The sequence below is a fragment of the Heptranchias perlo genome, chromosome 10 (genome assembly GCF_035084215.1).
Source record: "Heptranchias perlo isolate sHepPer1 chromosome 10, sHepPer1.hap1, whole genome shotgun sequence".
Lineage (NCBI taxonomy): Eukaryota > Metazoa > Chordata > Chondrichthyes > Hexanchiformes > Hexanchidae > Heptranchias > Heptranchias perlo.
In genome coordinates this window covers 81,792,561-81,818,083 of record NC_090334.1, presented here as the reverse complement: position 1 = coordinate 81,818,083, position 25,523 = coordinate 81,792,561, and the positions used below count along the sequence as shown (strand labels likewise).

General features: G+C 46.4%; 1 protein-coding gene across 1 annotated transcript in view; it reads left to right on the top strand.

Moving 5' to 3' along the window:
- Positions 1–7,058, top strand: part of LOC137326730 (probable G-protein coupled receptor 132) — an 87,623-nt gene extending 80,565 nt beyond the window's left edge. The window contains exon 3 of the mRNA XM_067992092.1: positions 2,611–7,058. Coding sequence (XP_067848193.1) covers positions 2,660–3,691 — 1,032 coding nt within the window. The 5' untranslated portion in view covers positions 2,611–2,659 and the 3' untranslated portion in view covers positions 3,692–7,058. The remainder of the gene's footprint in view (positions 1–2,610) is intronic.
- Positions 7,059–25,523: the final 18,465 nt, after the last annotated feature.

Genomic DNA, 25,523 nt, shown 5'->3' with positions numbered 1-25,523 from the left:
TAATCTAATCTGTCCATCTAAGCCGTTTTTATTGTACAACAGTTGAGGGGATCCGGGGTCAGGGAAGATTAAGCAAATGTTGATAGATTGACCCTATTACACTGGGAGCCAACAGCAGGTATACCCGGGCACTCTCCGCCCAGATTGCCTGGGGCAGGCGGGCACCCACGATACGCTCCAGGCACATGCTGGCCTCGTGTAATCGCTGCGTCCGCCGGCTTTCTGCTGAGGTTACGGGGCAGCAAGGTGGGAGAAGCTCCAAAGATGTCCCCGGAGATAAAGTTAAAAGGGTATTATAGAGTACAAAGACAAGGAAGTCATGCGAAACCTTTATAAAACACTGGTTAGGCCTCAGCTGGAGTATTGTGTCCAATTCTGGGCATCACACTTTAGGAAGGATGTGAAGGCCTTAGCGATGGTGCAGAAGAGATTTACTAGAATGGTACCAGGGATGAGGGACTTCAGTTACGTGGAGAGACTGGAGAAGCTGGGGTTGTTCTCTTTAGAGCAGAGAAGGTTAAGGGGAGATTTACATAGAGTCTACAGCATTGAAACAGGCCATTGGGCCTAAATGGTCTATGCCGGCATTTATGCTCCACATGAGCCTAAGAGAGGTGTTCAAAATCATGAAGGGTTTCGATAGAGTAAATCAGGAGAAACTGTTTCCACTGACTGGTGGGTTGGTAACCAGAGGAGACAGATTTAAGATAATTGGCAAAAGAACCAGAGGGGAGATGAGGAGAATTTTCTTTACGTAACGAGTTCTGATCTGGAATGTGCTGCCTGAAAGGGCGGTGGAATCAGATTCAATAGTAACTTTCAAAAGGGAACTGAATACATACTTGAAGGGGAAAAATTTACAGGGCTACGGGGAAAGAGCGGGAGAATGGGACTAATTGGATAGCTCTTTCAAAGGGCTGGCACAGGCACGATGGGCCGAATGGCCTCCTTCTGTGCTGTGAGGTTCTATGATTTTGGGGAATTGTACAGGCTTTCAACTCTTTGTTATGTGTTTATGATTGTAATCAGGCTTCACCGAGCCACCATGTTGCCGTGTGAGGGCCCAGCGTAGGATTCATTCATCACCCCAGGCAGGAGGCACATGAAAGTGCTTGATCTTCAACTATTGAGCAGACTTTCAGAAACGTTTCAGTGCGGCACCGAGGGCTTGTGGTCATATAACACCCCTCAGAGCAAGGGAGGGCTCGGAACAGGGGAGGCGAAAGATTCAGGGGTGGTGGGAAGAACGGAAAACACAGTTGAAAGGATAGGTTTGGAAAAGGTTTTTGAAGTAAGGGAGGGAGGTAGAGTGGCAGGTGGTTTAGGGAGAGCGGGTGGAAGTGCAGTGGTAGTTACGGAAGGGTTGGCCTTTGTTTTGATTGAGGGAGGGGGGATGGGCAGTAATCCAGAGCAGAGAAGCGGACTGCATAGGTCAGGACTTGTGGCTGGAGAAAATTGTCCAGGTGAGGTGGGGGGGGGGGGGGGCGGGGGGTGAGGCCGGGGAGGGAATTTGAAAATGAGGACCAGGCTCTTGAAGTCAGCATTCTGGGGGGAGAGGAAGCCAGTGGAGCTTGGCCAGGTGACGGGGCGGGGTGAGAGATAGAGAGAGAGAGAGGGAACTTGGGCTGTCGAGTTTTGAGTTAACTGGAGCTTGTGAAGGGTGGAGGTGGGAAGGCCGCTGAGGAGCATTCAATTCAGGAGATGATGATGGTGTGGATTAGGTAATCGGTGGAGGGGAGAGAGAGAGATGGACTGAAAATTCTGGTCTATGACCGCAACATTTCTTGATACGCATTGCCAGTGGCTGAGGTTCTATGCCAGGACTGTGTAAATGGAAAAATTGCCCCATTGTGTTCAATTTAAGGGAGCATACATTGACCTTAGAGAAAGTCCAGTGACAATTCACCAGGCTGGTGCCTGGGATAAAGGGACTGAGTTATAACACGAGACTGGGTAACCGTGGGTTATATTTCTTGGAGGTGAGGAGGTTAAGGAGATGATATGATAGAGATATTGAAAATTTTGAAGGGGGTTGACGAGATAGAAAGGGAATCAATTTATCCCTTTGGTAGGGGAATCCGGAACAAAGGATGGGGCTTCACCAGAATTCGAGTTAAGCCGATTAAAGGTGAAGCCAAGAAATTTCTTCACACCAAGGGTGGTGAGAATGAGAAATGCAACACCTCAGAAAGCCAAAGATGAAGAATCAATTGAGATGTTTAAAAGGGAGTTAGTTGGGAAGTGAGGGTATTGAGAGAAACAGGGGCAGATACTCTTCTCGTTAGATCTATTAGACTGCCTGGACGCAGAGCATAGAGGGACATTGTTGAGATCTCCTTACCGGGTTGGTATCCTCTCCAGCCGATGTCCCTCTATGTGCTGCCAATGGACTGAGGGAAAGGAAATTGAGATTTAAAGAAAATTACAGAAACCAAAATGGTGGAGTCAGCTGGATGGGCCGAATGGCCCCCTCCTGTTGCCGTGTTCTGATCCAGAGCAAAAGCCAGCCCTTTCAGAGCAGGAGTGGGGAGGGGGGAATTGGGAAGCAGCGAAAACAAAATGCCTCTGCCTAACCTGCATTCACACTAAGGCTTTTCCTCTCCTTTTCAGGTTGCGCCTCGGGACCTGTGGCTAGGATGGTCCCAGTACTACCCTTGCAATGAGCAACACCAGTGACACCGCAGTGAAGGCCTGCAACATAACCTACAACCACGGGGTGGTGCCACTCGTCACCGTCTACAGCCTGGTTTTTGCCATCGGGGTCCCAGCCAATCTTTTGATCCTGGTACTGTCGTCCCTGAAGATCTGGAGGAAGAATGTCCTGTCGGTTTACCTGCTGACTCTGTCGCTGTCCGACTTGATGTACATGTGCACCATCCCCCAGTGGATCTCCTACGTGAAGAACCAGAACAAGTGGGCGCACAGCCACACCGCCTGCCAGATCACCGGCTTCATCTTCTTCAACAACCTGTACATCAGCATCCTGCTCCTCTGCTGCATTTCTGTCGACCGCTGCCTGGTGGTCCTCTACCCCATCGAGGCGCAGTGGCGTCGGCGCCGGAGGACAGCCGTGGTGGTCTGTGCCGGTATCTGGCTGCTGGTGATGGTCATCCACCTCCCCGTCTTCTTCCTGTCGGGCGTGCAGAGCAGCAAGGCCAAGAACGACTCGTGCTTCGAGACCTTCCCCATGCCGCCGCTGGTGGCCAAGTTCAACTACGCCAGGTTCTGCATTGGCTTCTGCATCCCGCTGGCCATCCTGGCCGCCACCAACTTGACAATCTTCCGGAGGATCAGGGCCAGCCCATGCCTCAACGCTCGCGAGAAGGCTAAGGTGAAGTACTTGGCCATCGCCGTGATACTGATCTTCCTCCTCTGCTTCGCCCCGTACCACTTCATCCTCCTCAGCAGGGCCGTTGCCTTCACGCTGTACGAGGACAGCTGCTGGTTTGAGCAAAAGATCTACGCCGTGTCCACGGGCTTCCTTTGCCTCTGCACGGTCAACAGCACCATAAACCCGATCCTCTACATGTTCTCCTGCGAGAGCGTCAGGCAGGAGATCTGGAGGGACCTCCAGTGCTTCAGAAACAGTTCCGCCTGCCACGGGAACAGATCCGAGAACTGGATTTTGCGAAATACCCCAAATTCGAGGTCTTCAGTGTATCCAATGGAAAATGTCACCAGTGAGAACTGACCAGGGCCTGGCACAGGTCTTCTGGTGGCAACTTAGATTCAACATAATTTCTCAGTTAAACAAGGCTGCACATTAGGGTGGGCGCACGGGGGGGTAACTTTCCAATTTTGCACATGGAAAGTCCATTGCTCATATTGGATATTTGGATGTGTGCTGGGGAAGATTTTCCAACCAGTTAAATTTCCGTATGTGTTCTCGACGGACAAGGCTCCAACTGGTTGCACGAGGTCAAGAAATGACCCACGCAATTCATTGTCAGGAACTCTGCTGGCAGTGGTGGGTAGGAGAGCCTGTATCAACCTAATGTACAGCACAAGGTGCTGGTGCACTACCTGGCCTTTTTTTTTAAGTGCCGTAACCTACAGGGCTACGGACCAAGTGCTGGAAAGTGGGATTAGGCTGGGTGGCTCTTTTTCGGCCGGCGCAGACACGATGGGCCGAATGGCCTCCTTCTGAGCCGTAATTTTCTACGATTCTATATATGAATTCTAAGATTCAAGAGTCATTGGTTATTGCATTAATTCCTAGTGATGTTACTGGGCTAGCACTCAGCATTCAGACATCACCTGACGGTTGATATATTAATTTCTAAATGAGCTGGCTGTGTCCAAACTCCAAAATGACAGCTGTGAAATGGAGCAAAACTATAAATACTGTGGGGGAATCAAAACCACGCCCGACTTTGTTCTAACCTCACAGCCACAAGCCCAAACTTTCCTACCGCAGCCACCGTATTGCAATCAGCAGGCAGCTTTCTCTCCCTGGCCAGGGGCCTGAGGTCAATTGTAACACAACTACTGCTGTCCTAACTGGAAACGAAAATGTCCCCCATCTGATCGGTGTGTAAAGATATAACACACACACACACACGACAGTGCCGCCCTGTCACTGTGTGACTGACTGACCCCAGACACCCTAGATTCTGGAAGGGTCCCATCTGATTGGAAAATAGCGAATGTAACTCCTCTATTCAAGAATGGAGGGAGACAGAAAGAAGGAAACTACAGGCCAGTTAGCTTAACATCTGTCATAGGGAAAATGCTAGAATCTATAATTAAGGAGGTTATAGCAGGGCACTTAGAAAATCTCAATGCAATCAGGCAGAGTCAACACGGCTTTGTGAAAGGGAAATCGTGTTTGACTAATTTATTAGAGTTCTTTGAGGAAGTAACAAGCAACGTGGATAAAGGGGATCCTGTGGATGTGGTGGACTTGGATTTCCAGAAGGCTTTTGACAAGGTGCCACATCAAAGGCTACTACACAAAATAAGAGCTCATGGCAGAGGGGGTAACATATTAGCATGGATAAAGGATTGGTTAGCTAACAGGAAACAGAGAGTAGGCATAAATGGGTCATTTTCAGGTTGTCAAGATGTAACGAGTGGAGTGCCACAGGGATCAGTGCTTGGGCCTCAACTATTTACAATCTATATCAATGACTTGGATGAAGGGACCGAATGTATGGTTGCTAAATTTGCTGATGACACAAAGGTAGGTAGGAAAGTAAGTTGTGAAGAGGACATAAGGAGCCTGCAAAGAAATAGGAGCAGGAGTAGGCCAATCAGCCCCTTGAGTCTGCTCCGCCATTCAATAAGATCATGGCTGATCTGATCCTAACCTCAAATCTAAATTCATGTCCAATTTCCTGCCCGGTCCCCGTAACCCCTAATTCCCTTTACTTCTAGGAAACTGTCTATTTCTGTTTTAAATTTATTTAATGATGTAGCTTCCACAGCTTCCTGGGGCAGCAAATTCCACAGACCTACTACCCTCTGAGTGAAGAAGTTTCTCCTCATCTCAGTTTTGAAAGAGCAGCCCCTTATTCTAAGATTATGCCCCTATATAGATAGGTTAAGTGAGTGGGCAAAAATTTGGCCGATGGAGTATAATGTGGGAAAATGTGAACTTGTCCACTTTGGCAGGAGGAATAGAAAAGTTGTATATTATTTAAATAGAGAGATTGAAGAACTCTGAGGCACAGAGGGATCTGGGTGTCCTAGTACATGAATCACAAAAAGTTAGTATGCAGGTACAGCAAGTGATTAGGAAGGCAAATGGGATGTTGTCATTTATTGCAAGGGGAATGGAATATAAAAGTAGAGATGTTTTGCTCCAGTTGTACAGGGCATTGGTGAGACCACATCTAGAATACTGTGTGCAGTTTTGGTCTCCTTATTTAAGAAAGGACATAATTGCTTTGGAGGCGGTTCAGAGAAGATTCACTCGACTGATTCCTGGGATGAGGGGGTTATCTTATGAGGAAAGGTTGGATAAGTTGGGCCTGTATACACTGGAGTTTAGAAGAATGAGAGGTGATCTTATTGAAACATATAAGATCCTGAGGGGACTAGAAGGGGTCGATGCAGAGAGGATGTTTTCCCTTGTGGGAGAGACTAGAACTAGGGGCCACAGTTTAAAAATAAGGGGTCTCCCATTTAAGACGGAGATGAGGAGAAATTTTTTCTCTCAGAGGGTCGTGAGTCTGTGGAACTCCCTTCCCCAGAGAGCGGTGGAGGCAGGGTCATTGAATATTTTTAAGGCTGAGTTAGATAGATTCCTGATTAACAAGGGAGTCAAAGGTTATAGTAGGTAGATGGGAAAATAGGGTTGAGGTCACAATCAGATCAGCCATGATCTTATCAAATGGCAGAGGAGGCTCGAGGGGCCGAATGGCCTACTCCTGCCCTTAATTCAATTGTTCGTAGTGCGGCCCTGTCATTGTTTGACTGTCTGACTGATCCCTTGGCAGTGCGGCCCTGTCACTGTGTGACTGTCTGACCCCTCGGCAGTGCGGCCCTGTCACTGCGGGTAATTTTGACTTTAGCCGATAGTGTAAAATGGCTGATATCGGCTTAGCCTCCTGTTAAGCACCTCTCCTGATTGTTGTTTCCATTGAGGTTAACAGAAGCAACAATCAGCAGAGGTGTATGACTGATTTCTGAGCTGATATCGCCCTCTCGGCTAAAGTCAGACACTTGGTGAGTTATTGGAATGTGTCTGGGAATCCATGGTGAGAACCTGCACCATCGGGAAACGGGAGGGTGAGAAAGTTGGAGGAGGAAGGGGGAAATTAATAAAAAAATACAAGTTTCTATTAAAAATCAGAAAGTGAAACATGTCATCGGACTTTCCAGACTCTTCAGAAAAGATCTGTCAGTGTTTCTTCACAACATCACCTCAGGTCTCAGTAAAACCACACTTTTATTTTTTCAGAACTGTAGTGAATTCACATCAAATCAGACTCAATGTGACATGGTCAGTCACACAAGAATGAGAGACAGGGACTGTCTTTGTGACACTTTAAGCTATGTGTTCAGTGTTATACTTTTAATTCCCTTTCTTTTTAAATTAAAAGTTGTTTGAAGTACGCTGTGTCCTTTGATGTTTGATTTCTGAAGATATCTGATTCTGATCTGCAGTTTTTGTCTCTGTGACAGACCTCACCTTGCTCTGTGTCATATTCTCAGAAGGATGGGTGTCTAACCACCAAGAGAGGTAGAAAAAGTGCAAGCTGCAATAAAAACAGGAAACGCTGGAAGCAATACAGAGGATCAGTCAGAACCTGGGAGACAGGCTGAGGTTTCTGATCGAGACCCTCTGTTAAAACTCTCCTGTTTCCTTCCTTGAGTGATTTTTTCAGGGTCCCAGGAGCATCATCTTCCATATACTATTCAACCAAAGTTCTATTTGTACTGTAATAAGCCAACTCTCCATTCCATTTCTAAACAAGTAAATGCACAGCCCCCTCTATAACAAGTGTACACCCAGCTCCAATATAACAAGTGTACACCCAGCTCCTCTATAACAAGTGTACACACCCAGCTCCTTATAACAAGTATACACCCAGCTCCTCTATAACAAGTGTACACACCCAGCTCCTTATAACAAGTGTACACACCCAGCTCCTCTATAACAAGTGTACACCCAGCTCCTCTATAACAAGTGTACACCCAGCTCCTTATAACAAGTATACACCCAGCTCCTCTATAACAAGTATACACCCAGCTCCTTATAACAAGTGTACACACCCAGCTCCTTATAACAAGTGTACACACCCAGCTCCTCTATAACAAGTGTACACACCCAGCTCCTTATAACAAGTATACACCCAGCTCCTCTATAACAAGTGTACACACCCAGCTCCTTATAACAAGTGTACACACCCAGCTCCTCTATAACAAGTGTACACCCAGCTCCTCTATAACAAGTGTACACACCCAGCTCCTTATAACAAGTATACACCCAGCTCCTCTATAACAAGTGTACACACCCAGCTCCTTATAACAAGTATACACCCAGCTCCTTATAACAAGTGTACACCCAGCTCCTCTATAACAAGTATACACCCAGCTCCTCTATAACAAGTGTACACCCAGCTCCTTATAACAAGTATACACCCAGCTCCAATATAACAAGTGTACACCCAGCTCCTCTATAACAAGTGTACACCCAGCTCCTTATAACAAGTATACACCCAGCTCCTCTATAACAAGTGTACACACCCAGCTCCTTATAACAAGTATACACCCAGCTCCTCTATAACAAGTGTACACACCCAGCTCCTTATAACAAGTATACACCCAGCTCCTCTATAACAAGTGTACACACCCAGCTCCTTATAACAAGTGTACACACCCAGCTCCTTATAACAAGTATACACCCAGCTCCTCTATAACAAGTGTACACACCCAGCTCCTTATAACAAGTACACACCCAGCTCCTTATAACAAGTATACACCCAGCTCCAATATAACAAGTGTACACCCAGCTCCTCTATAACAAGTGTACACCCAGCTCCTTATAACAAGTATACACCCAGCTCCTCTATAACAAGTGTACACACCCAGCTCCTTATAACAAGTATACACCCAGCTCCTCTATAACAAGTGTACACACCCAGCTCCTTATAACAAGTATACACCCAGCTCCTCTATAACAAGTGTACACACCCAGCTCCTTATAACAAGTGTACACACCCAGCTCCTCTATAACAAGTGTACACACCCAGCTCCTTATAACAAGTATACACCCAGCTCCTTATAACAAGTATACACCCAGCTCCTCTATAACAAGTGTACACACCCAGCTCCTTATAACAAGTGTACACACCCAGCTCCTCTATAACAAGTGTACACCCAGCTCCTTATAACAAGTATACACCCAGCTCCTCTATAACAAGTGTACACACCCAGCTCCTTATAACAAGTATACACCCAGCTCCTCTATAACAAGTGTACACACCCAGCTCCTTATAACAAGTATACACCCAGCTCCTCTATAACAAGTGTACACACCCAGCTCCTTATAACAAGTGTACACACCCAGCTCCTTATAACAAGTATACACCCAGCTCCTTTATAACAAGTGTACACACCCAGCTCCTCTATAACAAGTGTACACCCAGCTCCTCTATAACAAGTGTACACACCCAGCTCCTTATAACAAGTATACACCCAGCTCCTCTATAACAAGTGTACACACCCAGCTCCTTATAACAAGTATACACCCAGCTCCTTATAACAAGTGTACACCCAGCTCCTCTATAACAAGTGTACACACCCAGCTCCTTATAACAAGTATACACCCAGCTCCTTATAACAAGTGTACACCCAGCTCCTCTATAACAAGTGTACACACCCAGCTCCTTATAACAAGTGTACACCCAGCTCCTCTATAACAAGTGTACACACCCAGCTCCTCTATAACAAGTGTACACCCAGCTCCTCTATAACAAGTATACACCCAGCTCCTCTATAACAAGTGTACACACCCAGCTCCTCTATAACAAGTACACACCCAGCTCCTTATAACAAGTGTACACCCAGCTCCTCTATAACAAGTACACACCCAGCTCCTTATAACAAGTGTACATATAAGTTCAGATTTTGGACTTTTCACTGTGGACTTTAAATACCTTTTTTTTAAGAAGACTAAAAGAATGGACTTGGTAAATGAGCAGAATTGGGTTAAAAGTATGAACAACAAATGAAGGATGACTCGTGCAGTCAATACAATCGAGACGGAATTAGAGGGAGACTAATTTGGGATCGATAGCCGATCGAGAAAAGGAATCATTGTATTAAAACACCACTAGAACAAATGACTATTGTTAAACTTGGCCAACTTTGAAAGGCCTGGTTCTTCCTCCAACCTGCCTTGAGAAAGTATGTGTGGTAGACTAGCTGTACGTTTGAAGGACAGTGACAGATAAGCAGAGAATAACAAAGGACAGCTGCTTTGCTGAGCTGTGAAAAAACTGTCGTAAACATCAGCCTGCTCTGCCCAGTAACAGACTTTAGAGAACGATATACAACACAGGCTTACGTTGATTTCTAGGAGATCACAAGAAGCAGTCGAAGAAATCGTCAATGAAAAATTAACCCTTCATCTCCCGAAACAGAGGAGCTGATAACTCTGAGTTTCGAGTTGCACTCCCCAGATACAGCTGTTTGTCATCTTTCTGTGGAAAACTGCTGTGTCTCAGTGTCATTAAAATTAATGAAGAGTGTTTAAAACCCTCTAAAGTGTTTCACTCTCGGTTGATTCTTACCTTTCGCACCCTAAAGAGCTAATGAACCTGACACTACTCTCTGTAGGGAAATCTTTGAGAGTTTAAAACAACATGTTTGCAGTGTTGCTACAAACTGCACTGTGATGAACCCTGACCCCCGTATTGTATGGTTGCGGCGCGAAGTTGCAGGGCATCCTGTGAAATATGTTGAACCCAGGAAGCACGTTAGGAGAGAATGTATTGCGACGCATTATCTGCAGATTGGCAGATGGAAACGTTGAAAAGGGTAAGACATATTTTGAAAAACACAGAAAATACGAAAGTGGACAATGTGACATTCATAAGAACATAAGAAATAGGAGCAGGAGTAGGCCAATCGGCCCCTCGAGCCTGCTCCGCCATTCAATAAGATCATGGCTGATCTGATCCTAAACTCAAATCTAAATTCATGTCCAATTTCCTGCCCGCTCCCCGTAACCCCTAATTCCCTTTACTTCGAGGAAACTGTCGATTTCTGTTTTAAATTTATTTAATGATGTCGCTTCCACAGCTTCCTGGGGCAGCAAATTCCACAGACCTACTACCCTCTGAGTGAAGAAGTTTCTCCTCATCTCAGTTTTGAAAGAGCAGCCCCTTATTCTAAGATTATGCCCCCTAGTTCTAGTTTCACCCATCCTTGGGAACATCCTTACCGCATCCGCCCGATCAAGCCCCTTCACAATCTTATATGTTTCAATAAGATCGCCTCTCATTCTTCTGAACTCCAATGAGTAGAGTCCCAATCTACTCAACCTCTCCTCATATGTCCACCCCCTCATCCCCGGGATTAACCGAGTGAACCTTCTTTGTACTGCCTCGAGAGCAAGTATGTCTTTTCTTAAATATGGACACCAAAACTGTATGCAGTATTCCAGGTGCGGTCTCACCAATACCTCCCTGTTTTTATATTCTATCCCCTGAGCAATAAAAGCCAACAATCTGTTGGCCTTCTTGATCACCTGCTGCACCTGCAAACTAACTTTTTGATTTTTTTGCACTAGGACCCCCAGATCCCTTTGTACTGCAGTACTTTCCAGTTTCTCGCCATTAAGATAATAACTTGCTCTCCGATTTTTCCTGCCAAAGTGCATAACTCACATTTTCCAATATTGTATTGCATCTGCCAAATCTCCGCCCACTCACCCAGCCTGTCTATATCCCCTTGTAGGTTTTTTTATGTCCTCCTCACTCTCTACTTTCTCTCCCATCTTTATATCATCTGCAAACTTTGATATGTTACACTCGGTCCCCTCCTCCAAATCATTAATATAGATTGTAAAGAGTTGGGGACCCAGCACTGACCCCTGCGGAACACCACTGGCTACAGATTGCCAGTCCGAGAATGTACCATTTATCCCAACTCTCTGCTTCCTGTTAGATAACCAATCCTCCACCCATGCCAGAATATTACCCCCAATCCAGTGATTCTTTATCTTGAGCAATAATCTTTTGTGTGGCACCTTGTCGAATGCCTTCTGGAAGTCTAAATACACTACGTCCACTGATTCCCCTTTATCCACCCTGTACGTTATATCCTCAAAGAACTCAAGCAAATTTGTCAGACATGACTTCCCCTTTGTAAAGCCATGCTGACTTTGTCCTATTAAATTATGTTTATCCAAATGTTCTGCTACTGTCTCCTTAATAATAGACTCCAAAATTTTACCCACCACAGATGTTAGGCTAACTGGTCTATAATTTCCAGCCTTCTGCCTACTACCCTTTTTAAATAAGGGTGCTACATTGGCAGTTTTCCAATGTGCCGGGACCTTTGCCGAGTCCAGAGAATTTTGGAAAATTATGACCAAAGCATCCACAATCCCTACCGCCACTTCCCTCAAGACCCTAGGATGTAAGCCATCAGGTCCAGGGAATTTATCCGCCTTGAGTCCCATTAATTTACTGAGTACCAATTCCTTAGTGATTTTAATCGTATTTAGCTCCTCCCCCCCTAGAGTCCCCTGTTTGTCCAGTGTTGGGATATTCTTAGTGTCCTCTATCGTAAAGACTGAAACAAAATATTTGTTCAGCATTTTTGCCATCTCCATGTTTCCTACCATTAATTTCCCGGTCTCATCCTCTAAAGGACCTACGTTTGCCTTAGCCGCCCTTTTTCTTTTTATATAACTGTAGAAACTCTTGCTATCTGTTTTTATATTTTTTGCTCATTTATTTTCATAATCTATCTTCCCTTTCTTAATCAATCCTTTCGTTACTTTTTGCTGTCTTTTGAAGACTTCCCAATCTTCTATCCTCCCACTAAGTTTGGCTACCTTATATGTCCTTGTTTTTAGTAGGATACTATCCTTAATTTCTTTACTTAGCCACGGATGGCTGTCATTTCTTTTACACCCTTTTTTCCTCAGTGGAATATATATTTTTTGAAAGTTGTAAAATAATTCCTTAAATGAACACCACTGCTCATGTACCGTCTTACCCTTTAATCTATTTTCCCAGTCCACTTTAATCAATTCCGCTCTCATACCATCATAGTCTCCTTTATTCAAGCTCAGTACGCTCGTTTGAGAACCAACCTTCTCACCCTCTAATTGGATATGGAATGTAACCATGTTATGGTCACTCATTCCAAGGGGATCATTAACTAGGACATTATTAATTAATCCTGGCTCATTACACAGGACCAGGTCCAAGGTTGCTTGCCCCCTTGTAGGTTCAGTTACATACTGCTCAAGAAATCCATCCCTAATACACTCAATAAACTCTTCCTCAAGGCTACCCTGCCCAATTTGATTTGTCCAGTTAATATGATAGTTAAAATCCCCCATAATTATAGCTGTTCCTTATTACATGCCCCGACTATTTCCTGATTAATACTTCTTCCAGCAGAGTTGCAACTATTAGGAAGTCTATATACTACGCCCACGAGTGTTTTTTGCCCCTTATTATTCCTTATCTCTACCCAAACTGTTTCATTATCCTGATCCTTTGTCCCAATATCTTTTCTCTGTATTACAGTGATTCCTTCCCTTATTAACATAGCCACCCCACCTTCCCTTTCCTCCTCTCCTCCTCAACAACCATCTCTGCTGTGGCTGAGTACAGGTGAAGCACGGTGAGGGCACGTGATTAAAATGCTGGCAAATCTATGGAAATCTTCAAACACTCTGTCTAGTCAGCGCTAAACCACAAAGTTACGTTTCACCTGCACTGTCCCATCATACACTCCCAGGGCAGGTACAGCATGGGTTAGATACAGAATAAAGCTCCCTCTACACTGTCCCATCAAACACTCCCAGGGCAGGTACAGCATGGGTTAGATATAGAGTAAAGCTCCCTCTACACTGTCCCATCAAACACCCCCAGGGCAGGTACAGCACGGGTTAGATACAGAGTAAAGCTCCCTCTACACTGTCCCATCAAACACTCCCAGGGCAGGTACAGCACGGGTTAGATACAGAGTAAAGCTCCCTCTACACTGTCCCATCAAACACTCCCAGGGCAGGTACAGCACGGGTTAGATACAGAGTAAAGCTCCCTCTACACTGTCCCATCATACACTCCCAGGGCAGGTACAGCACGGGTTAGATACAGAGTAAAGCTCCCTCTACACTGTCCCATCATACACTCCCAGGGCAGGTACAGCACGGGTTAGATACAGAGTAAAGCTCCCTCTACACTGTCCCATCATACACTCCCAGGGCAGGTACAGCACGGGTTAGATACAGAATAAAGCTCCCTCTACACTGTCCCATCAAACACTCCCAGGGCAGGTACAGCACGGGTTAGATACAGAGTAAAGCTCCCTCTACACTGTCCCATCATACACTCCCAGGGCAGGTACAGCACGGGTTAGATACAGAGTAAAACTCCCTCTACACTGTCCCATCAAACACTCCCAGGGCAGGTACAGCATGGGTTAGATACAGAGTAAAGCTCCCTCTACACTGTCCCATCAAACACTCCCAGGGCAGGTACAGAATGGGTTTGATACAGAGTAAAGCTCCTTCTACACTGTCCCATCCAACACTCCCAGGGCAGGTACAGCACGGGTTAGATACAGAGTAAAGCTCCCTCTACACTGTCCCATCAAACACTCCCAGGGCAGGTACAGCACGGGTTAGATATAGAGTAAAGCTCCCTCTACACTGTCCCATCAAACACTCCCAGGGCAGGTACAGCATGGGTTAGATACAGAGTAAAGCTCCCTCTACACTGTCCCATCAAACACTCCCAGGGCAGGTGCAGCACGGGTTAGATACAGAGTAAAGCTCTCTTTATTCTCTGCTGAGAAATGCAATTTAACCTCAAACCTCAGAACCATTGTGACATTAGGACATAAGAACATAAGAAATGGGAGCAGGAGTAGGCCATTTGGTTCCCTCAAGCCTGCTCCACCATTCAATAAGATCATGGCTGATCTTCGACCTCAACTCCACTTTCCCGCCTGATCCCCATATCCCTTGATTCCCCTAGAGTCCAAAAATCTATCAATTTCAGTCTTGAATATACTCAACGACTGAGCATCCACAGCCCTCTGTCGTAGAGAATTCCAAATATTCACCACCCGCTGAGTGAAGATTCCTCCTCATCTCAGTCCTAAATGTCCGACCCCTTATCCTGAGACTATGCCCACTCGTTCTAGACTCCCCAGCCAGAGGAAAGAATCTCTCAGCATCTATCCTGTCAAGTCCCCTCAGAATCTTATATGTTTCAATGAGATCACCTCTCAATCTTCTAAACTCCAGACAGTATAGGCCCATTCTACTCAATCTCTCCTCACAGGACAATCCTCTCATCCCAGGAATCAATCTAGTGAACCTTTTTTTGCACTGCCTCTAAGACAAGTACATCCTTCTTTAGGTAAGGAGACCAAACCTGTACACAGTACTCCAGGTGTGGTCTCACCAAAGCCCTGTACAATTGCAACAAAACTTCCTTACTTTTGTCCTCCAACTTCCTTGCAATAAAGGCCAACATACCATTTGCCTTCCTAATTGCTTGCTGTACCTGCATGTTAACTTTCTGTGATTCATATACAAGGACACCCAAATCCCTCTGAACATCAACATTTAATAGTTTCTCACCATTTAAAAAATATTCTGTTTTTCTATTCCTTCCAAAGTGAATAACCTCACATTTCCCCACATTATACTCCATCTGCCACCTTCTTGCCCACTCACTTATCCTGTCTATATCCCTTTGCAGACTCTTTGCATCCTCCTCACAGCTTACTTTCCCTAGCTTTGCATTGTCAGCAAACTTGGATACATTACACTCGGTCCCTTCATCTAAGTCATTAATATAGATTGTAAATAGCTGAGGCCCAAGCACCGATCCTTGCTACACCCCGCTAGTTACAGCCTGCCAACCTGAAAATGACCCGTTTGTTCCTACTCTCCGTTTTCTGTCCGTTAACCAATCCTCTATCCATGCTAATATATTGCCCCCAACCCCCTGAGCCCTAATCTTGTGTAGTAACGTTTTATGTGGCATCTTATCGAATGCCTTTTGACATTGGTGCGAATCTTTAATTTTTTCTGTTTGGTGCATGTTTTGATCCACGAAACTGGTTCATCGCTCATCTGAAGCAGCCACCATGACCACAGCACTACATTGTGCTACCTTTAACATTACACGAACAGGAAATAAGCCAGCCAGTTTGATAATAGAATGATAATGATCATGGCCTAACTCGGTCAGAGGAAAGCAGGGCCACGGTGAGGGAGTACGGAGTATAGGACCATCAGTCCCTCCTGACGGAAGTGAATGTGGTACAGCCCCACAGGGGGTGAAAGAATGTGGTCAATATGTTCATGAAGGTCTCCTCCGTTGAGTATTTCTTGTGCAATAATCGCCAGCTGGGCTGGTTTTACAGACACATACGGTATCGACCGGGTCGCAGTTGTCGTGAAATCAGGAGCCGTGTGCCCGCGATTTCCCAGTAGGCACGGCCAGCAGGTGAGGCTCTCGGTCGGTGGCATGCGCTTGTAAAATCGGCCCAACCGTCTTTCGGGAACACCGCAGACGGGAAATCTTCATCGCCACACCGTGAGACCACAAGGATCCTTCCCCTCTGGCAAGTTCCCTATCTCGGCTCTGGGGAGGTACCACGCAGAGGTCTGGTGGCAAAGTCGGGAGGCGGAGTTGCTCCAGTCACCTGCTTCGTACCTCCTGGCTAATGAGTGACAGTAGCTGAAAGCTGCAGCCGAGGGTTTTTTGGGGTGAAGGAGAGGAGGGGCGGGAGTTGCTGAACCACTGGTTCCACAAAGGGAAAAAGTGATGACTTGGTGGGTTTCTTAAAGTCAGACTCAGGTTGACTCCCCTCAGTAAGCCCACTATTCACTGCCTGTCTGCTTCCTCCCATTTTCTTTCTCTTTTTCTTTCTGTCTCTCCTTGTCCATCTCTTTCCGTCTGTATCTGACTATCTCTATCTCTCCACCTTTTTTTACTCATTCTTGAGATGCGTGCGTCACTGGCAAGGCTGACATTTACTGCCCATCTACAGTTGCCCTCTGAAGGTGGTAGTGAGCCTTGTTCTTGAACCATAGAGTCATAGAGTCATAGAGTCATCGAGTTATACAGCACGGATAGAGGCCCTTCGGCCCATCGTGTCCGCGCCGGCCATCAGCCCTGTCTACTCTAATCCCATATTCCAGCATTTGGTCCGTAGCCTTGTATGCTATGGCATTTCAAGTGCTCATCCAAATGCTTCTTGAATGTTGTGAGGGTTCCTGCCTCCACAACCCTTTCGGGCAGTGAGTTCCAGACTCCAACCACCCTCTGGGTGAAAAAGTTCTTTCTCAAATCCCTTCTAAACCTCCCGCCTTTTACCTTGAATCTATGTCCCCTTGTTATAGAACCCTCAACGAAGGGAAAAAGCTCCTTAGTATCCATCCTATCTGTGCCCCTCATAATTTTGTACACCTCAATCATGTCCCCCCTCAGCCTCCTCTGCTCCAAGGAAAACAAACCCAATCTTCCCAGTCTCTCTTCATAGCTGAAGTGCTCCAGCCCTGGTAACATCCTGGTGAATCTCCTCTGCACCCTCTCCAAAGCGATCACATCCTTCCTGTAGTGTGGCGACCAGAACTGCACACAGTACTCCAGCTGTGGCCTAACCAGTGTTTTATACAGCTCCATCATAACCTCCTTGCTCTTATATTCTATGCCTCGGCTAATAAAGGCAAGTATCCCATATGCCTTCTTTACCACCTTATCTACCTGTTCCGCCGCCTTCAGGGATCTGTGAACTTGCACACCAAGATCCCTCTGACCCTCTGTCTTGCCTAGGGTCCTCCCATTCATTGTGTATTCCCTTGCCTTGTTAGTCCCTCCAAAGTGCATCACCTCGCACTTTTCCAGGTTAAATTCCATTTGCCACTGTTCCGCCCATCTGACCAACCCATCTATATCATCCTGCAGACTGAGGCTATCCTCCTCGCTATTTACCACCCTACCAATTTTTGTATCATCAGCGAACTTACTGATCATACCTTTTACATTCATATCCAAGTCGTTAATGTAGACCACAAACAGCAAGGGACCCAGCACCGATCCCTGTGGTACCCCACTGGCCACAGGCTTCCAGTCACAAAAACAACCTTCGACCATCACCCTCTGCCTTCTGCCACTAAGCCAGTTTTGTATCCAAAGTGCCAAGGCACCCTGGATTCCATGGGCTCGTACCTTCTTGACCAGTCTCCTGTGGGGGACTTTATCGAAGGCCTTACTGAAATCCATGTATACCACATCCACTGCGTTACCCTCATCCACACGCCTAGTCACCCCCTCAAAAAATTCAATCAAATTAGTCAGACATGATCTTCCCTTGACAAAGCCATGTTGACTATCCCTGATTAATCCTTGCTTCTCCAAGTGGAGACTAATTTTGTCCTTCAGAATTTTTTCCAATAATTTTCCTACCACTGATGTTAGGCTCACTGGCCTGTAGTTCCCCGGTTTTTCCCTACTCCCCTTCTTGAATAATGATATTACATTAGCGGTTCTCCAGTCCTCTGGCACATCCCCTGTGGCCAGAGAGGTTCTGAATATATGTGTCAGAGCCCCCGCAATCTCCTCCTTTGCCTCACACAGTATATGTAGCTGAGAGTTTTGCTTGGCCACTTCAGAGGGCAGTTAAGAGTCAACCACATTGGTGTGGGGACTGGAGTCACGTATAGGTCCAGAACAGGTCCAGAACAGGTAAGGACCAGGTCCTTCTCTATAGGACATCAGTGAACCAGTTGTGTCTTTACAACAATCCAAAGGTCACCTTAACTGATACCAGGTTTTCATTTTAAACCAAATTCAAAGTCTCAAACTACCACAGTAGGAATTGAACACACATTCATCAACTGGACTATTCAGTCCAGGCCTCCAGATTACTAATACCAGTGACATAACCACTACACTACCACACCTAACTGTTATCACCATTCTCTCTGTCCATCTGACAGCAAATTTGTGAAGTGTTCCATATTTTTCAACAAAGGAGAGAATGACAAAAGGGATATGAAAAGGTTAGGAAAGAAACTAAAAAAATAATTAGGAAAGCAAAGAGAAACTACAAAGTCAAATTATCAAGTAATATAAAAAGAAATAGTAATGTATTCTCCAGACACATAAATGACAAAAGAAAAATCAGGATAGGGATAGGGCCACTGAGGGATACACACGATAAACTCACAGGTAATGACAGCGAAATGGCAGAAATATTAATTAATTAATTTGTCTCAGTATTTACCAGGGAGACTAACATGACGGGCACGACATTACAAGAAGAGATAAAAAAAGATGTAAAGATATTAAGATTCTGAAAGGGTTTGATCGGGTAGATGTGGAGAAGATGTTTCCACTTGTGAGGGAGCAGAACGGGGGGCCATAAATATAAAATAGTCGCTAATAAATCCAATAAGGAATTCAGGAGAAACTTCTTTACCCAGAGAGTGGTGAGAATGTGGAACTCGCTCCCACAAGGAGTAGTTGAGGCGAATAGTGTAGATACATTTAAGGGGAAGCTCGATAAACACACGAGGGAGAAAGGAATAGAAGGATATGCTGATAGGGTGAGATGAAATAGGGAAGGAGGTTCGTGTGGAGCAGAAACACCAGCATGTTGGGCTGAATGGCCTGTTTCTGTGCAGCACATTCCATGTAATTCTACGTATTATCTTCTTTTGCCTGTTTATTTCTGTTTCTCTCCCTGTCGGTGTGTCTTGTCTCTCTCTGTTTCTGCCTGTTTTCCTATTTTTCTCTCTGTGTCCTTCTGTCACTCTCTTGCTTTCTGTCTGTCTCACTTTCAGTCTCCATCTGATGCTCTTTGTCTCTCTATGTCCTGTCTCTGACTAACAATCTCACTCTCTCTCACAATTATGAAAGCAGGTCATATGTGAAGATCAGGTACTGCAAAAACCCTGGTGATTAAGAAGAATCTCACTCTACTGCAATGTTCCAGTACTGTTGGTGCAGGGAATCTCAGTTCTTCTGTTCCCACAGGTCTCTAGATAGCCCGTCTGTGCACATAAACAGGCCACTGATGATTTAGAATGTCATTCGGCCACTCTCATCTCATGAAGCTGCCAACTAGTGACGGCAGGGGTGACTCTGTGATCCGTACTCTGAGGGGTGGATACAGATGAAAGCTCCCTCTGCACTGTCCCATCAAACACTCCCAGGGCAGGTACAGCACGGGTTAGATACAGAGTAAAGCTCCCTCTACACTGTCCCATCAAACACTCCCAGGGCAGGTACAGCACAGGTTAGATACAGATGAAAGCTCCCTCTGCACTGTCCCATCAAACACTCCCAGGGCAGGTACAGCACGGGTTAGATACAGAGTAAAGCTCGGGTTAGATACAGATGAAAGCTCGTTCGCAGTATTTTACTGCCTATCCCTTCTTGCTCTACCTGTTTACACTCCCATGAACCATGCTCAGGGGAGTAACAATCAAAACACAGGCAATCCCCAGCACAGTAATCTCAGGCGATCTATCCCTCCCCATAACTTGACAAGGAGGGGGACTATTTGCCTCCAAACTCTGTGGTGTTCTCTGTCTAAATCCAGGGCATCTTGCCTCCAGCCCAGAGTTTCCTTGGTTGACCATGGTTCGCTCCAATGTACTAATTACATTCATTCGTTACCGACTCCAACTCAACGTCCTTACATGGCAACTCCGGTAGTCCAGCTCCTGAGGTCCTCAAGAGGTCACCGTAGCCCCTGGGAACAAAGGAGATTGTTGCTGAATTTGGGGACAGTCAACCATTTATTGCGCCATCTTCCCTGTCCGTGTTTTCTACAGGACTAGTATGAAAAGTTGCAGCTAGAATGGGATTAGGACAATATTTGACAAAAACATCATTACAATCTGGAAGACGGGGTCTCCGGACGTTCTCCCCTGACATTTCGTTAAAATGCTTCCACAACTCCATTTAGACTTGACCAGTAATCAAAAGAGGATTGTATTTTCCTCGGGAAGGGTTCTGTAAAAGGGAGTAATCGGTGAACTATTCGAAATATTCTCACCGGATTGCTGTCGAGCAGCTTTAATGATCTTTTCTGGGTACAGTGGTATATTGACCGGACCGATTCAAATACTAAATTTGGTTCTCCCTGTAAGCCACCCCATAATTCCCTTTGCCTGTTCCGAGTCATTTATATGGACTTCCAGAAGGCATTTGATAAGGTCCCACATAAGAGACTGTTAGCTAAGATAGAAGCCCATGGAATCGAGGGAAAAGTACGGACTTGGTTAGGAAGTTGGCTGAGCAAAAGGCGACAGAGAGTAGGGATAATGGGAAGGTACTCACATTGGCAGGATGTGACTAGTGGAGTCCCGCAGGGATCTGTCTTGGGGCCTCAGTTATTCACAATATTTATTAACGACTTAGACGAAGGCATAGAAAGTCTCATATCTAAGTTTGCCGATGACACAAAGATTGGTGGCATTGTAAGCAGTGTAGATGAAAACATAAAATTACAAAGTGATATTGATAGATTAGGTGAATGGGCAAAACTGTGGCAAATGGAATTCAATGTAGACAAATGTGAGGTCATCCACTTTGGATCAAAAAAGGATAGAACAGGATACTTTCTAAATGGTAAAAAGTTAAAAACAGTGGATGTCCAAAGGGACTTAGGGGTTCAGGTACATAGATCATTGAAGTGTCATGAACAGGTGCAGAAAATAATCAATAAGGCAAATGGAATGCTGGCCTTTATATCTAGAGGACGAGAGTACAAGGGGGCAGAAGTTATGCTGCAGCTATACAAAACCCTGGTTAGACCGCACCTGGAGTACTGTGAGCAGTTCTGGGCACCGCACCTTCAGAAAGACATATTGGCCTTGGAGGGAGTGCAGCGTAGGTTTACTAGAATGATACCTGGACTTCAAGGGTTAAGTTACGAGGAGAGATTACACAAATTGGGGTTGTATTCTCTAGAGTTTCGAAGGTTAAGGGGTGATCTGATCGAAGTTTATAAGATATTAAGGGAACAGATAGGGTGGATAGAGAGAAACTATTTCCGCTGGTTGGGGCTTTTAGGAGTAGGGGGCACAGTCTAAAAATTAGAGCCAGACCTTTCAGGAGTGAGATTAGAAAACATTTCTACACACAAAGGGTGGTAGAAGTTTGGAACTCTCTTCCACAAATGGCAATTGATACTAGCTGAATTGCTAAATTTAAATCTGAGATAGATAGCTTTTTGGCAACCAAAGGTATTAAGGGATATGGGCCAAAGGCAGGTATATGGAGTTAGATCACAGATCAGCCATGATCTTATCAAATGGCGGAGCAGGCACGAGGGGCTGAATGGCCTACTCCTGTTCCTATGTTCTTAAGGTAGGTACAGCATAAAGCTATCAGGGCTAGTGTGATCTCCTGGACTACTTTCGATCGGCTAAGGTTGCGGGGGGGGGCGGTCATAGAGAAATTTACCAGATTTTTTTCCCCTCAAATTGGCCTGGGTTTTTATCTGGTTTCTTGCCTCTCTCGGGGGAGCACATGGTTTCGGGTGGGCTGGGGAAGTGCACAAGCTATCAGAATTTGTTTGAAACAGGCTGGATGGACCAGAGGGATTTTTCCTGTCCGTCATTGTTCGCTCGTTCGAATGTCCTTCTCCATCTAGCTTCCTCCCATTCATTCGGGCCGATTACTAGGAAATTGCAGGCACGATAGTCCGTCCATTAGTTTAAGAATCAGGTTCAGCTCTGATGCTCCTGCGGTTGAATAACCTACAAACACTCACTGTCCAGACGCAGCAGAAGGGCCCCTAGGGCTGGCTGCCGGTGCTTAGAGAACAATGCCCTAAACATAGTAATGCCTGCTTGCTACCTCGGGAGACTGGCAACGAACGGTTTGGATGGATTTCCCAGACACAGACACACGTGCACACACGGCAACGGTTTGCAGCCTTGTGCTGTGAGGCAGGAAACCACTGAGGTATTTCTTTCCAACCATCTCCGCCAGAAGCCATTTCCTTCTCCCCAGTGATGTGCAGCTCACAGTCACGTCTTCCAAAGACAACACTCAAAAGGTTATCCAGTGACTAATCTCACTCATCAGAGGGGAATCTCAAGGGACACTAATTTAAGTTTGTGATTCATGCATATCGATGCTGCGTATTAGAAGAGCTTCACTCTGTATCTAACCCGTGCTGTACCTGCCCTGGGAGTGTTTGATGCACAGTGTAGAGGGAGCTTTACTCTATATCTAACCCGTGCTGTACCTGCCCTGGGAGTGTTTGATGGGACAGTGTAGAGGGAGCTTTACTCTGTATCTAACCCGTGCTGTACCTGCCCTGGGAGTGTTTGATGGGACAGTGTAGAGGGAGCTTTACTCTGTATCTAACCCATGCTGTACCTGCCCTGGGAGTGTTTGATGGGACAGTGTAGAGGGAGCTTTACTCTGTATCTAACCCGTGCTGTACCTGCCCTGGGAGTGTTTGATGGGACAGTGTATCATAGAATAGAATCACAGAATGCTTACAGCGCAGAAGGAGGCCATTCGGCCCATTCTTCCCTTTGTAGCTATTCGGTAGATATCCAGCCAGGTGGGAGTTTGCAGCACAGGGATCTCAGTAGAGGGGCCTTCACACACTCTTTAGGCATGAATTTAGCTCAGAGCCGGGAACCAGCGTGTGGGTAGATGTTCACGTGGGGAACCCAGAAGTCAAGTGAGTGCATCACATTCTGTAACTCAATTAAAGGTAAGTATTGGTGCTTCCAGGTTTCACACGCGACAGCCAGCCAGATTGACAGGCTGGCTGTCAGTCGGGAGGGGAAAGAGACGTCAATTGGAGAGAAGGGAGGGAGAGATCATCGGCCATGGAGGATTGCGGGGGGGCCCTGGAGAACATGGGGGAGGGAGGCCTTGGAGAAGATCGGAGGTCACCAGAAGATCGGAGGTCGGGAGGAATTGGAAGTCGGCAGAAGATCAGATGTAGGGAGGGGCTCTCAGCCATCGGTGGAGGGTGGGTTTGGACATCTGGGTGGGGGGGGTCAACCATCGTGGGGGGTGGTCGACCATTGTGGGGGGTTGGACATCGGGTGGGGGTCTACCATCAAGGGGGCGATCGGACATCGGGGGAAGGTTCGACCATTGTGGGGCGTCAGCCATCGGAGGGGATCTGACATCGGTGGGGAGTCTGCCATCAATGGGGGGATCGGACATCGGTGGGGGGGGAATGACCATTGTGGGGGTTCGGACATCGGGGAGATCACATCGGGGGGGTCTACCATCAATGGGGGGATCGGACATCGGGGGGGGGTTGACCATTGTTGGGGGTCTGACATCGGGGGGAGTCTAACATCAAGGGGGAGATCGGACATCGGAAGTGGGGGGGTCAACCATCGTGGGGGGTCAGACATTGGGGGAGATCAGACATCGGTGGGGTGTCTATCATCGGGGGGGATCGGCCGGTCGCGGGGGTCCTGTTGGCCAGGTGAGCTTTTTGGGTCTAGATGAAGCACTCCTGCTCCTCCGGGCCCACAAGCAGTGCAATAAAGGCCCTCACTCACCTCATGGATGCGGCCCTTCCCGCCTGCTTTCACCTGACGTGAATCAGAAGCGGTGGGAAACCCGAACAGGTGAGGTTAAATTCGTTTCACCTTTTTAACACACAAAAAATTAAGTGCCTCAACTACTTCAATGAGTTACATTGTCCCTTTAACAATCCGCCTGCCAGCATTAAGTGGGGACTGGACTACCAGGTTTCGGGTGGCCTGCGTATCCAAACAGACCTGGGTTAAAGCCGGAAGTGGGTGCATTGGAGCCGGGATGCGATCCCACTTCAAAAGAATGCAATTTTTACCTCCCACCTTCCTACAACCCACCCGTTCTTTGGGGTTAAAATGACCCCCCTCTACCTCGCCAGTCAAGCAGCATTGGGAGGGACGATTATATTCAGCTCTGTGAGCCTCACATCATGGCTTAATAACGTCCCTCTACACAAGACCAAGATCCAGCATCCTGTTTCCTGCTGCCTCACACTGTGAGCAATGAGCCAGCCAACACACTACGCCCTTGGTAAGTTCTTTCACACCAGGTAGTACTGCGCCAATGCTTTTAGTCCCAGTGAGCCGTAGCTTGCATTTGTCAGTATTAAGTAAATAACAAAACCGTCTGTGCCCTCCTGCAGCACCTCAAGTCCCATCAGGCCCTCAGGCCCGAGCAGAAGTTCGGGTGGATTAAAACGAGGAAGTGGATATATTGTGTTGTCTTTGGTGTGTGGATTTCAGAGGCACAGCCAATGCTTGTGAAGGTTCAGTGTGGTCTCCTTCAACACATACTTCCTGATCAGGCGCTGAAATCTTTCACCACCTTCAAGACCCATGACTGCTGAATTAGAAGCTTTATCGCTCCCTGGTGATGGTGGTTAGGTGGGTGAGACAGAGTAACTGAAGCCATGCCAACCACTTCTTCAAAACTCAGTCTATTTCCATCCCTGGAACCTCCATTTGTTCCCAGATATATATATCTAGTTGGAGGGCGGAATCTAGTTTATAGGGACAGGTAAAAAGTGAGATGGCCAAAACATCACAAGATAGATACAGATGTGGGAGTGCAATTGGCCCAAGTTCATTCGTCCATTCCCACACTCCCTAAATCACAGCATCCACTGTGTTACCCAATATTAAGTAAGGAATCTTACAACGCCAGGTTATAGTCCAACAGTTTTATTTGAAATATTGGTAACTAAGAAATTAATTAGCAACCGTTAGAAAGAACTTGCTTTAGTTTGTGCATTTTCATGTCTTTCAGGACAGTGCTTCATGTAATATTGGCCAGGACACCGAGGAAAACTCCCCCGCTCCCTCGGTACTG